At 51.1% G+C, this 13,254-nt stretch overlaps 1 protein-coding gene across 7 annotated transcripts in view; it reads left to right on the forward strand.

Annotated features, from left to right (window-relative positions):
- Window positions 1-13,254, forward strand: part of ARSG (arylsulfatase G) — a 103,566-nt gene that overhangs the window by 59,977 nt on the left and 30,335 nt on the right. For 4 of the 7 annotated variants that reach the window (XM_080825358.1, XM_080825359.1, XM_080825357.1 and 1 more), the window contains 4 exons: window positions 526-713; window positions 4,426-4,473; window positions 6,363-6,474; window positions 9,037-9,174. In XM_080825358.1, the coding sequence (XP_080681484.1) occupies window positions 526-713; window positions 4,426-4,473; window positions 6,363-6,474; window positions 9,037-9,174 (486 nt within the window). Of the gene's footprint in view, window positions 1-44; window positions 162-525; window positions 714-4,425; window positions 4,474-4,767; window positions 4,796-6,008; window positions 6,056-6,362; window positions 6,475-9,036; window positions 9,175-13,254 lie in introns of those variants that run through there. The other 3 variants (XM_080825360.1, XM_080825361.1, XM_080825363.1) reach the window with 3 other exon arrangements.

The following is a 13,254-nucleotide window of genomic DNA, read 5'->3' on the forward strand; positions in this document are numbered from 1 at the left end:
GCCTTACGTGTGCGGGCCATTTTAAACAGCAAAATCACCAACACAAAGCATAAAGACGCAAAAATTATAGCACTCAGTAGACTGTGGAGAGGAGGACATCTGCTTGCCGTATGTGAGCTAAAACAAGGTCACCTTCGTCAACCTCGGCTAGGGATGCGCATGTGAGGAAACAAAATGTTTTTGGCCATCTTGGAATGTCCATGAGTGAGGGCTTAAAAGCCACGAGTATTGATTTTTGGAGATAACAGTTGGGCTTCAGTGAGTCCATGAATTTGAAATATGGAATCTTTGGATAAAGAGGACCCACTAAATATATGGGATCAAACCAATCTGAATGAGCTGTGTGACCTTGAATGCGTTGCATTACCTCTCTGAGCTTTATTTTCCTAACCTGTCCTTTCTTTCAAGGGGTTGTCTTTGAGCTTTTCCCAGCACTGGAATCCTGGGACCTGGGTGGGAATTGAACTTCTCTTGGTTTGGCTGTCTGTGGACGGAAGGACCCCAATCCCTTTTCCTTCTGTGCAGGTTTGTGGACTTCCACGCAGCTGCCTCCACCTGCTCGCCCTCTCGGGCCTCCCTGCTCACCGGCCGGCTTGGCCTCCGCAATGGAGTCACGCACAACTTTGCGGTCACCGCTGTGGGGGGTCTGCCGCTCAACGAGACCACCTTGGCGGAGGTGCTGCAGCAAGCTGGCTACGTCACTGGGATGATAGGTAGCACTGGAGCTCCGGAACCGGGGAGCCCCCACCCTGCATCTCCTACAGCATTTCCTGCGGTGCCTGCCTTGTGTTTGTGAAGACCCAGCATGCTGCCTCTTCTGCTCCTTTTTGTTTATTTCTTGCTCTATAAGGTCAGCTATAAGTCACTGAAAAGACCCAACAGGGAACTAAACCATATAGGGTTTAGGTTTTCCTCCCATTATAATAAGCTTAGAGGTGAGTGATTGCTTTCATTGGCTCAGCTGCTCCAGGAAACCATTTCCATTTTTCTGCTCTGCTCTCCGTAGTCCGTTAGCTTTCGTCCTCATGCTTGTTGCTCCTTTGTTGCAAGAGAGCGGCCTCAGTATCATTCACCATCAACCGGATTCAAGGAAGGGAAAAACAAGAGAGCAGGTGCAAGGCCTCCACCAGGGAAAGACACGCCCACCCCTCCCCGTGGACAGGCACTTACATCTGATTGGTGGATTTGCCTGGCCACGCCCCACTGCAAGGAAGGCTGGGAAACTGGGCTTGGGACCCGGATTGAGGCGGGGGGGGGGGGAGGGGGGTCTCTGACCTGGGAACCAAACCGGACTTCGGTTAGCGGGGTAAGTGGAGGCACGCGGCAGCGTGGGCCACGCTGTCCAACAGCTTCCTTTCCTTTGTAAAATCCGTGTGGACACCTGTTATTCGAAAGTTCCTACCCGCCTGACCCTAAGTTTTTACTTGCGTCAGGGCAGGGAGATGCCTTCTGAAGGGATGATTTCCCCCATTCTCTGTGTGAGGAAACCGAGTTTCCGCCGGGTGCGGGGGCCTAGGGGGTGCTCGCTGCCCAGGAGCGGTGTGTCTGCCCTGCGTGGCCCTGGTGCTTTGCTTCACGGCTGGTCCTCCCTCCCGAGGCCAAGGCGGCGCCTCGGTCCCAGTGGCACCCTCAGGCTGCCGGTGCTGTTGTTCCGACTTCGCAAGAACTGGCCCCGTGGGATTCCCGCCTCCCTCCTCATACCTACCTGAAGTGGCAAAGGAGGGGCCCTGTGGGGGGTGTTAACCCACGGGAGGCCCCAGTTTTGGGGCTTGGCCCCGCCTCCTCCTCTGGGTCAAGGAGCCTGACTCTTTTTTTTTTTTTTTACTTTTCTGAATTATTTTATTTTTTGATGAAGTGTCCCAAGATTCATGGTTTACGCAGAGCACCCAGTGCTCCACGCATACGTGCCCTCCTTAATACCCACCCCCAGGCTCACCCATCCCCCCGCCCACCTCCCCTCTAAAACCCTGTTTGTTTCTGGGAGTCCACAGTCTCTCATGGTCCGTCTCCCCCTCTGATTTCCCCCCACTTCACGTCTCTGCTCCATCTCCTAATGTCCTCCCTGTTATTTCTTATGCTCCACAGGTAAGTGAAACCATATGATACTTGACTCTCTCTGCTTGGCTTATTTCACTCAGCATAATCTCTTCCAGTCCCGTCCATGTTGATACAAAAGTTGCCTATTTATCCTTTCTGATGGAGGCATCATACTCCATTGTATATATGGACCGTATCTTCTTTATTCATTTGTCCATTGAAGGGCATCTTGGCTCCTTCCACAGTTTGGCGACTGTGGCCGTTGCTGCTTCGAACATTGGGGTGCACATGCCCCTTCTTTTCACTACATCTGTATCTTTGGGGTAAATACCCAGATGTGCAATTGTTGGGTCATAGGGTAGCTCTATTTTCAACTTTTTGAGGAACCTCCATGCTGTTTCCCAGAGTGGCTGCACCAGCTTGCATTCCCACCAACAGTGTAGGAGGGTTCCCCTTTCTCCACAACCTCTCCGAGATTTGTTGTTTCCTGCCTTGTTGATTTTGGCCATTCTCACTGGTGTAAGGTGGTATCTCAATGTGGTCTTGATTTGAATCTCCCTGATGGCTCATGATGGGGAACATTTTTTCATGTGTCTGCTAGCCATTTGTGTGTCTTCATTGGAGAAGTGTCTGTTCATGTCTTCTGCCTGTTTTTTGACTTGATTATCTGTTTTGTGTGTGTCAAGTTTGAGGAGTTCTTTATAGATCTTGGATATCAGCCCTGACCGACTTTTATAGAAGGTCAAACTGGAGTTTGGCAGGCCCCAGTGGGAGGAGGTACAAATTAGGATGCCGAATTTCAATCCCTGCCTGCCCATACCCTGAGGTATACTCACTGTGAAGCCCCCATGCTGGGCTGAGTGTCCTAACTGGCCCCATCACTTGCATCCGGGTGATATTAACAGTCCGGAAGCGTTTGGCCCCTGGGGCTCTCTGACTCTACAGTTTCATGAGGCAGCAAGGGGCTGGGTTCTTCCTGAGCTAAGCCGGGTCTCACTTCCCCTCCCTCTTCATGTCTTTGAACTCCAGGTGAACAACTGATTATATATTAACTGCTCAGCTGCTCCCCTCTCCCCTTACTGCTCATCCCACCATTTGCATGTTAGAGGATATTCAACCATATCCGTGTGTTGACATCATGAACTTCCTATAAGCATGCTTAGGGGGGAAAAAAAAACCCACCAAAGGAATATCAAACGCTTTGCCCCACCCATGCTTCGCTTCTAACATTGGCCCACGGTCATGTATTTTTACCTAGTTGTATACATACCACTGGTTCCTCCTTTTAACCCCTTATTATTATTTTATATTTCTATGTCATACAATTTTACATTTTTACAATAATTTTAATAATTTTAGAAATAAGTTAAACACTTTAATTTTGGATTTCCACATAATGCTTAATCCAAGCAGTCCACATAGGGCCGAAGCCGTTTGCCTCTGCTTTATATTACATTTTTCCCCAAACCTACAGCACAATTGCAAAAAGGGAGTAATAGACACTCATCTGCCCTTTCCCTAGATTCCCTGATTATTACCTTTTGCTGCCTGCATTTGTCTCTAAAAGATAGTTTGGTGGTATTTTGTCAAGGCCATGTAAATAATTTACTTAGCCATCCTCCCACAGTTGCGCATTTCTTTCTCTTACGTGCTGTTCAGTGCTGGCACTGTTTAGATCTTTGGGCCACATTCTTTTCTCTGTCCCTTGCCTTGTGGGTGGTTTTCCTGGGGTCTTTACTCCTCCGAGCAGAATTATTATGTCCGAGAGCTCAACATGGTCAGAGCTTCTGCCACACATCGCCCGGTCATTCTCCCCTACCAAGCACATGTACACAGTGAGGAGCAGCCATGCATGTCCAGGCCAGAGGGGGGACAGCCACAGGAAGTGGGAGGTGGCCTTCTCTCCAGCCTCTGTGGGCTGCTGTGGGTTGTCAGAGAGGAAGATGATGAAAGTAGGAGGGAACCAGGCATTTCCAAGGCAATCTGGGGCCCACACTTGTCCTCTGGGTCTTTGTAGAGCCCCCGCAAGGGAGGTCAGAGCAGGTGCAACGGCCACTGTGGGATTATTGTGGGCACTGAACCCACTTTGAGGGGCAGAAGCTCAGCCCGCTGGCGTCTGTGGGCCCCCAATAAAGGCTTGCCTTCTTTTTCTTTGTGTGCTTTCCTGCATAGGTCCTGAGTCATCGTTGCTTGCTTTCTGTGTCCCCGTGGGCTCCCTCTCAGTCCCAGAGAGCAAGGGTTGGCTCTCACCCAGCATTTGCAGCCTCTCTGCTTGCCTTCTGTAAAGGGCGACACGGATGGAGGACTGGGTATGTGCTCAGCTCCCCAGAGGCACTGGGAATCCCCTTGGGGGTTCCCTCTGAAAGTCTCTCTCTTGCTTTCCTACAGGCAAATGGCATCTCGGACACCATGGCTCTTATCACCCCAACTTCCGTGGTAAGAATTCTTTGGGATACTTGTTACCTGGGAAACAGAAAGTAAAGATCTTGGTGTAAAAGGCTTCCATTAATGTTTAAGCCATCCTGCTTCTGGGGGACACCCCTCCCGAGTTAGGATGTCTTCATTCACGGGGTCACTTAGGTGCAGTTGGGAGACCTATGGCACCCCTTGGTCTCACATTCTTTTCTCCTGGCATCTTTCCCGGCCCCCTCCCCACCTTGGTGCCTGCCAGCCCTTCTGGCTTTCTCTTCGCAAGCCCATCAGTGTCCACACCTCAGGAAATATTTGGCCCCTGGGAGATCCAGATATGTCCAGTGCGGTAAGAAGTAAAAATTGCCCAGTGGGTTCACAGAAGCGGGCCATAAACCCAACCAGGAGATGCCCCGTCTTGCCTTCTCCCTGTAGCTATTCACTGCCTCACGCTTTTGACTCTCTGGCTTTGGGGAATAGGCCAAGATCAAGCTGCCGGAGCCAATTACCTGAAAATCAGTTTGCTGATTGATGAGTTCTCTGAATGTCCAGTTCACCGAATTATTGATGGTTTTCCAAAGTTGTGGTTTTGGCCTCTGCTCTCCCCCTGACCTGCCTCTTCCTTTTCAGATGGGAACCCGCAGACTTTCTCTTGAAGGTGACTTGTCATTATCTCAGCAGCTCAGGCTTCTCCGGGGTCCTGCCCTGGTGCTTGCTTCCCAGCTGCTCCTGCTATTTTATAAGCGAACGGGCGGGCTTTTCCTTAACGGTGGTTCTCTGAGTGTTTTGTGGACTTCTCCACCCCTCACTCTACCCCAGGATCTCCCTCTAGCTCCATGGAAAGAGGCTGCAGTGCTCTCTGCTAGGTGTGGGGGAACGTATGCATCTGCAGATGTCTGCATTTAGAGAACAGCTTCCAGGGGATCGGCCAGCAAACAGCCTTCAGCCTTGGGCTCCCACCGGCCGACACCCTGTCCCACTCCTTCCTCCCCTCTGGTGCTCCTTCCTCCTCCTCTCTTCCCTTGTGCCCCATCTTTTTAGCTGGAATTCCCTAGCATTTTCCACATGTGCTTTGTAAAGAGTGGCAAGTGAAGGAAGTGAAGACCTGGCTTTTCCACTAAAAATGACCACAGAACCTACTTTTCCCACTTGCGGTTGCTTCCTCCTTGGCGAATGAGGAGGTTGAACTGGGTTGGGGTGTCGAAACCTGGAGTCCTATGTGGGGTGGGGGATGGATCCTGAGACAGGATCCCTCTGGGCAGGATGAGGTGGTGCCATTTTGGACTTGTGGTGTCTGCCGCTGGGACTGAGAAGAGAGAGCACCTGCCATACATTTGTGTCCCTGGACCAGGTCATCTCAAAAAGCCTGCTGGCTTGGGTACTCTGAGGTTTCTTGATTCCTGTCTCTGAGTTCATTTGTGTCTCCTCCTGCTTCTTATAGCCCTTCCCCGATGTGCTGTCCTGGTGCTCCTTTACCCTCATTCAGATACACCCTCTTTTAGTTTAATCTGTATATCTCACTCCCTTTCAGGCCCTTGCAGGCCCTTGTTTATGTCTTACAGTGCCGTGCCCGTACCTGATTTTCACCAGCTCCTTACTGAATGTGTTCGTAAGTGCACTGGGGATCTTACTGAATGTGTTCGTAAGTGCACTGCCACACTTCTCTCCGCTTCCTCCCACTCTGGGTTAACTCTAATCCCAAGATGTTTGGCAAAGCGAGTCTTACAGCCAGCACCCAGCAAAGTGTTTTCTTCGCATACTACAAAGGGATATTAATCAAATCCTCTTTTAATTACATACTCCATAGCCCTGCAGTATTAAATCATGGAAAATTAAATTTTTGTCCTGAGTGTAAGAATGCAGACTCATAGAACAGAAGGCAAGTGGGGGGTGCTCACCAGTTGCTTCTCTTCCAGGTTTTGATTACTACTTTGGAATCCCATACAGCCATGATATGGGCTGCACGGACACCCCGGGCTACAACCACCCTCCTTGTCCAGCGTGTCCACGGGACGATAGAGCAGCAAGGTAATCCCATCCAAACAACCGGCAGTGGGCTGCAGAGCAAGGTGAAGTCCCCGGGGCGTAGTCCGTTAGGTGTCCGTGAGGAAGGCCACAGGAGAGAGTTAAGCCAGTGAAAAAGAGTAGGTTTAGTGCAAATTTGCATTATTTGCATGGGGTGTAAGCAAACTTTTAGCAAGGGTTAGGTCCACAAAATTATTTCATTGGAATTGTCCGGTTTCCTCAGATTGTTTAGCTCAGCTGGGAAGAGCTTGGTGCTGCCTTGGACTTACCCGTGTGGGGTCTCGCTCCACCTCTGCCTGCTGGCTTCGCTGCCAGGCCACTCGCCTGGCCTAGAGGGCTAGAGAGAGGGAGGAGACACTCAGGGCTCCTCACGGGCTTCGCCACCCCCCTTCCCCCTGGCAAAGAAACCAGCGTCCGGCTTTGAAATGCCATGCTGTCACCCTGCAGGATGCTTTAAAATCCTCTTCCACGGAATAGGGAAATGCTCAGGACATACTAGTATGTGAAAAACGCAGGATCCAACTCAGCAGCAGTGTGTCTTAGCTGCCTCTGTGTCTGTAGCTTCACGGCCCTACTCAGCGGGACTCAGAGGGAGGAAGCCCGAAGTGCTAAGGGTGGCTCATTCCCTCTGGTTGCCGGACTAAGGGGTTTTTATTTCGTCTTTCTTTCTCATTGTATTTTCCCAATATTCTGCAATGAGCGTGCAGTGCATTTAATAGCAGAAAAATGTGCTAAACTTTACTCAGGCAACAAAGCAACACAAACCAGGCGTTCCCGTTTTTCAGCCCGCGCACCGTGGTTATTGATAAGGTGACGGGTGTCTGAGCCCCTGGGGAAGGCAAGTCTCCACTGGCTCGTTAATAACACAATAGTTAATGTAATAACGGCCATGTACTGAGAAGTCGTCACAGTGTGGGCACCCTCTGTGCTTATCCGCAATCCACACGACATTGTGCGAGGCAGGTATGTGGCCTGATTTTAGAAGTGAGGACCCTGGAAAGGTACAGGTAAGGACCCGCTTGTCCAGGTCACCCTGCAGCTGTAGGAGGTAGAGCTGGTGATTCCAGTCGGGGTCCTCCTGAGTCCAGAGCCCGAGGGCCACTCAGACTGTGGCCGCTGGCCCAGCAGTGTGGCTTTCATGTGTGCTTGTCAGAAAAGCAGAATGTCAGACCCTCGCTCCCCCCAGGCCCCAGGTCTGCATTTTCACCGGATGCACAGGGGATTCGTGTGCACATGGCAGCGGGAGAAACGAAGCTATAGCTCGTCTCTCTGCCCTCCCTACCAGCCACGGCCCATGGGCCACAGTTGGCCATATCGTGGCCTGCCACATGTCAGCCGGGCCCCTTTAGATCCATGTTAAAACAGAGAAAATAAAGGGTTGGCTTAGTGGGGGTGAGGGTGGGGGGAAGGGGAGAGATTGTTGGTAATGGTGGAGTTGCCGCAAAGTAGTAACAACCTGAAAAGCTTGACACTGACAGTGAGGTTAGCATTAGCATGCCTATTACGGTTGTAATCCTTTTTCCCTTTTCCAAAAATTGTGGCCCTTGGCGATTATTTACCCCAGTCTGACTTGTCTCCTAAGCTTTTGGAAGGGAGTGTGTGTGCATCGAGGTATGATGGGGGATTTTCTCCTCTTTCCAGTCCTTCCCTGCCCCATGAGAACAGTTTCCCTCCCTGAGATGCCCCTTATTCCCTCTGCTCTCCCCGTGGTTCCCAGCTTCTCTCCGGGTGAGCTGTGGCAGCTGGGTTGGAAGGCCGAGGGTCGATAACGTTGCTCATATGCCGGGCAGCGTGCAGAGCACTAACACTCGCTGTCTTGTTTTGTCCTTTCAGGACCTCATCAGAGGGCAGGGGCACACTTGAGATAAGGAGAGTCAGGTTCTGAGAGCTTAGGTAACTCGCCCACGGGTAACGGCCAGAGTTATTACTCAGCCACTCATGTGGGAGTATTCATGGGTCGGTTCGTCTCCAGCTCTAAGACCATGGACTTTGTTTTTTGTTCAGGAGCTATAAGTGGTTTGACTCCCACTTTTTCCAGTGGCTAAAGCTTCTCCAAATTTTCCAAACGTGGTTGGAGATGTTTAAACTGTCCCCAGCTCCCTGGGTTATGGTCAGATGTCAGGTCACATGAAGTCCCAACGGTTGACCTAGGAAAGCACCAAGCATCGTGCCCTGTAGACAGAAGCCATCATTTAGGGAGGTCAGCGGAAAAAGCCAGGGATGGAGGCTATTGGTTGGCTGTGGGACCGAGCTCGAGTAATTTAGTTTGTCTGGACCTCAGTTTCTCTTGCAACAAAATGGGAATAATGTCTGTAGCTCAGGGAAGTCTTTGTGAGCTTTGCAGAGTGACCAGACTTGGCCGAGGAGCATAAAAATCTGTTAGAAGGAAAGGGAAGAAGGTATTTTATTGGTTTTGCCCTGGAGGAAATGACAGATGGGAAAAATCATCTGGGGCCAGGTTATTAAGTGTTTTGTGTTCATGCATATCGCTGCATAAAAGCATTTTGTTCGACATGATGGCTACTTAGGTCATAGAAATGAATACCATCTGTGGTTTCCACACAGGAACCTTGAGAGGGACTGTTACACCGATGTGGCCCTTCCTCTCTATGAAAACCTCAACATCGTGGAGCAGCCCGTGAACCTGAGCAGCCTGGCACAGAAATATGCCGAGAAAGCTACCCAGTTCATCCAGCATGCAAGGTAAGAGTCCCCTGGCTCCCCGGGGCCGCCCCCCAGCCCCTACTCCTCATGTCCCCTGGCCTCAGGGCCCCTGCAAGCCATGCTGGAGTTCCTTTGTGCAACAAAGATGGATGCGTATATGTTCCCTGGAGAACAGTCTCCCCCGGGATTTCCAGGCCTGGGTGAGAAGCTCTGCAGGTATGTTCCGAGAGTTCCCAGGAGCTTTCCCCATCCTGGCTCAGATCGTGCTCTGTTGTCATTATCATTCTTTCCTCTCCTCTAAGCTCCTGGACGTAGGGCCCGCCACTGTGTTCTGGGCACTCAAGGCATTTGTTGATTCATTAATTGGCAGGGTGGATTAGCTTTGTACTGCTGCGGTAACAAACTCACCGCCGACTTACTGGCTAAAACAGCAGCAGTTTACTCTCCTCCAGATCTGGAGGCTGGACACCCGTAATGAGTCCAATGGGGCTAAAATCAAGGTATCAGTGGGGCGATCTTCTGGGGATTCTAGAGGAGGAATGTTTCTTGGCTCTTCCGTCTTCTCTTCTGGCTTAGCGCCCCATCATTCTCATCTCCCCTTCTATCATCCCTTTGTGTTCTTGTCTTCTGTAGTCAAATCTCCCTCTGCCTCCCTCTTTTAAGGACACTTGCAATTATGTTTAGGGTCTTCCAGCTGAATCCAAGATCATCTCCCTATCTCCAGATCCTTAATTCAGTTTCACCTGCAACGTCTCTTTTGCCATAACATGTAACACTCACAGATTCCTGGGATGAGACCCAAGATACCTTTGGGGGCCATTATTCAATGTAACACAGAGGGGTTACAAAGTCCAGCATCTACAGGGCCCTGGTAGCTTTGGAGGGAAGCAGGCTAAGTGTAAGGCATTAAGGAGTGATAGGGCCTATGGTGAACTTGAAAGCACAGGCCCCCTCTAAGGGAGCAGCTGCTACCTGCCTGGGGCTTCCTTAGGGAATGGGAGCCGAGACCGTCAGATCCTTCTCTTTCGCAAGACACATGAGCTACCTGGTCCATGTGTGGAATCTCCTGATCTTTAAATGTTAGAAATGACTCATGAAGAATAACAAAACATTGAAAGCAGAACTATGCCACACCCCTGGGTGTGCATCCCCAGGCGGTGGGGTACAGGCCTGTGCCCACTCCCGGTCGCCTCACCCGACCCTTCACGGCTGCCTTTGCTCTGGCCTCCACTGAGCCTGGGTGTGCTCGGCTCATCTTTCTCCCAAGACTGCAAACTCCTCCAGGGCGGTGGGACATCTTCCAGCAGGTTCTTTGGTATTCCCCACAGCCTTAGCCTAAGAGGGCAAGAAAAAACCTGTTGCATGCCTGTCTGCTTGTGCAGAATTAAAAATGGACTCCACCTGCGGATCACTGAGCATATAGGTCCTTGACTGTACAAGAATCGCCCCAACCCCTTGCTCAGCCACAGATTTTTCTGGAGAGCAGGACAGCAGGCAGAGCGGAGGCAGCAATTTATTCCTAATCATAAAACCTCCTTATGGCCTAAACCTGGAGAGCAGCCTGTTGCGGCTTCAAGGATTGCAGCTTAAAAGTTTTTCAGGGCTTTCTGAGAAATGCTGGCTTTTTTTTTCCGGGTGGCTGATATGAAACAGGCAAGCCCCTTCTCCCATCTGGAGGGTTGAACACATCTCTCTGCTCCTTGGAGCTTGGAGATGGTTCGGATCCCTGTGTCCTGGACAGGTGGATGCTTCATGGCTGGTAGGGACAGTTCAGTCCTCAGTGCTTGGGACAGCACAGAGTCCTCAGAGAAGGAGTGGCAGCCCGCTGGGGACGAGGGACGAGCCCATGTGCTTTCATATGGGCACGGGGCTCTTCGTCCACCAGTTAACTAATCACTTACAAGACAGACAAATCCATGAACAAGCTCCTTATCATATGAAAAAGGTGAAGGGCTTCCTAATTTATTAATTATTTATTAAGTGAAAAGTCACATGAATCCCTTTGCCTTTTGACCTTATGGAAAAGAATCCTCACGCGTGCTGATTTCTTTAGGACTTGACTTGCCAATTCATCCTTGATTTTTGGAACATCAGCAAGAAAGGGGCCCCTAGATTGGCACTCCTCCACTGTGACCCTTGCCCCCAGGGCCAGGCCCTCCCCCACCTAGGCCTGTGTGTCAAAACTACTAGGACTCCCGAGAGTGGGGTTTCCTGCTTCTCCGTGCAAGAAGCCCTCCCTAGACTTCTTTAAAAATTTCTATTTAGATCATTAGTTGTATTTCGACCCTTGACCTGGCAGCATGCCCAAAGCTAACCCTTGATCTGGATGTTTTAAACAGCCTGCAAAGCTCTTAACTGACAAAAAAGAGAGAAGATGTCATAGGCTCCTGGGTCATGGAGCTGACAGTCCTCTTGCCACCCCGCCGCCTCAGGGTCCGGGATGGTACGCTGAGCCTGAATAGGGAATACGGGGCCTGACAAGGACGAGTGTGCTGGGCCCAGGCATGAGCAACAGCTCAGGGTATCTGAAATCAGAGTGCGTAGTCAACGTGGCAGAGCATTCGTCATTCAGAACTAGGTCCCAGAGGTGCACAGGTGACAGACAAGCCCCCCAGCCTCTTCGGGCTGGAGCCAAGGAACCACGTCAAAGTCCTGATTCCCTCCCATATTTGACTCCTTGACCCTGCCCCTGCATCACCCTCCCCCTGCTCGTCTGCCTCTCATCTTCCATTCACGCAGCGCTCACCTGTACCCACCAACCCGGCACCTGCATCAGGACTCCGGGTTCAGGAGAAGCTCATGCCCACCCCCCCCACCCCCTTCTTTCCCCTCTCGCCTGTGCCAAGATGCCGATGAATACAGAGTGAGGCAAAGAAGGAGCTAAGGAACAGCTGGGCAGTGGGTCCTGGAGTCTTCCTCTCCTGTAGCTTCTCCCTGGCACTGTTCTGCCTGCCCCCAGCGGCCACCAGCGCAGCCCACCCGTAGCCCCTGTCCTGTAGGCCTCACCGTCTTAGGGATCTCTTGCCTTACCTGAGACCCGGCTTGGTTCCCCCATGACACTGTCCCACAGCACCCTTGTATGCAGTTCTTCTCCATTCCTCCTATTAATTTGTAAGTAATTATCTGATTCAATTTTTAGTTGCGTTTTCCTCTCCTGTTTCCAATTCGATGTGAAGCTCCAAGAGGGTGGAAATCCTATCATGTTCCTGGCTCTATCCCCAGTGCCTGGGGCCTACTTAGAACTTAATAAATATTCACAGAATGAGTGAATAACGCGAGTGAGTGATTTTTATCTTGCCCTAAAGGTGTGCCAGTGTTGTGTTAGGGGTACAGACGTGAATTAGATCTGTCCTTGCTTTTGAGGGGCTCGGAAGCTAGTAGGGAAGCAGATTTGTGGAAAGCCGACTTTCACTCAGTTTGTATCATCAATGCTGATGAGGATGGTGAGGGAGGGGGAAGACGGGCAGGGAGCAGGAAGCCATCCTTGATGTGGGAGCAGAGGAGGGGTGTTGGCTTTTGAGCTAAATCTTAAGAATTGAGTAAATGTGCTTAGGCAAGATACCAGGAAGTTACTGCCAGAGAGGAATTCCGTGACCAAGTCACAGGAGGCCAGACGGTGAGGTGTTTGAGAAGCTGGCATATGTAGGGAGAGTCTCTGAGCAGAAAGAAGGTAGGGCCGGAAGGGACCCAGTTTGGGAATGGCCTCGAATGCTGGGCTGCTGGGTGGGGCTGCAGTGGAGCCCCCGTGTGCTTCTGAACAGAGACCTGGGTTCACGTCTGGGTTTGAGAACAGTGTCTTGAACACTGAAGCCCAGAGAAAGATGGAGAAATGTGGAGGCAAGTCCATTCCAGAGAGACCCTTTGTCCAAGCCGGAAGCCAACCAGGCAGATGCCTACCCCTCCCGGTTCCACCTGCAGGTCTGGCTCTCTGGCCAAGTGCACACGGGGGACCTTTTCTGAGAGATCTTTCTATCTCAGCTCAGATGATTTTGTCCGTAGGTGGCTGGCTGGCCTGGGTTTTCATCTGTAGCACACGCCTTCCTGCCGTGCCGCATCCTCTGTCTCTTGGAATGTCCTGACATTTTTTTGTCTGACTTTTTTTTCTTCTCTGCTCACTCA

Source organism: Martes martes (assembly GCF_963455335.1).
Source record: "Martes martes genome assembly, chromosome: 16".
NCBI classification, from domain to species: Eukaryota; Metazoa; Chordata; class Mammalia; order Carnivora; family Mustelidae; genus Martes; species Martes martes.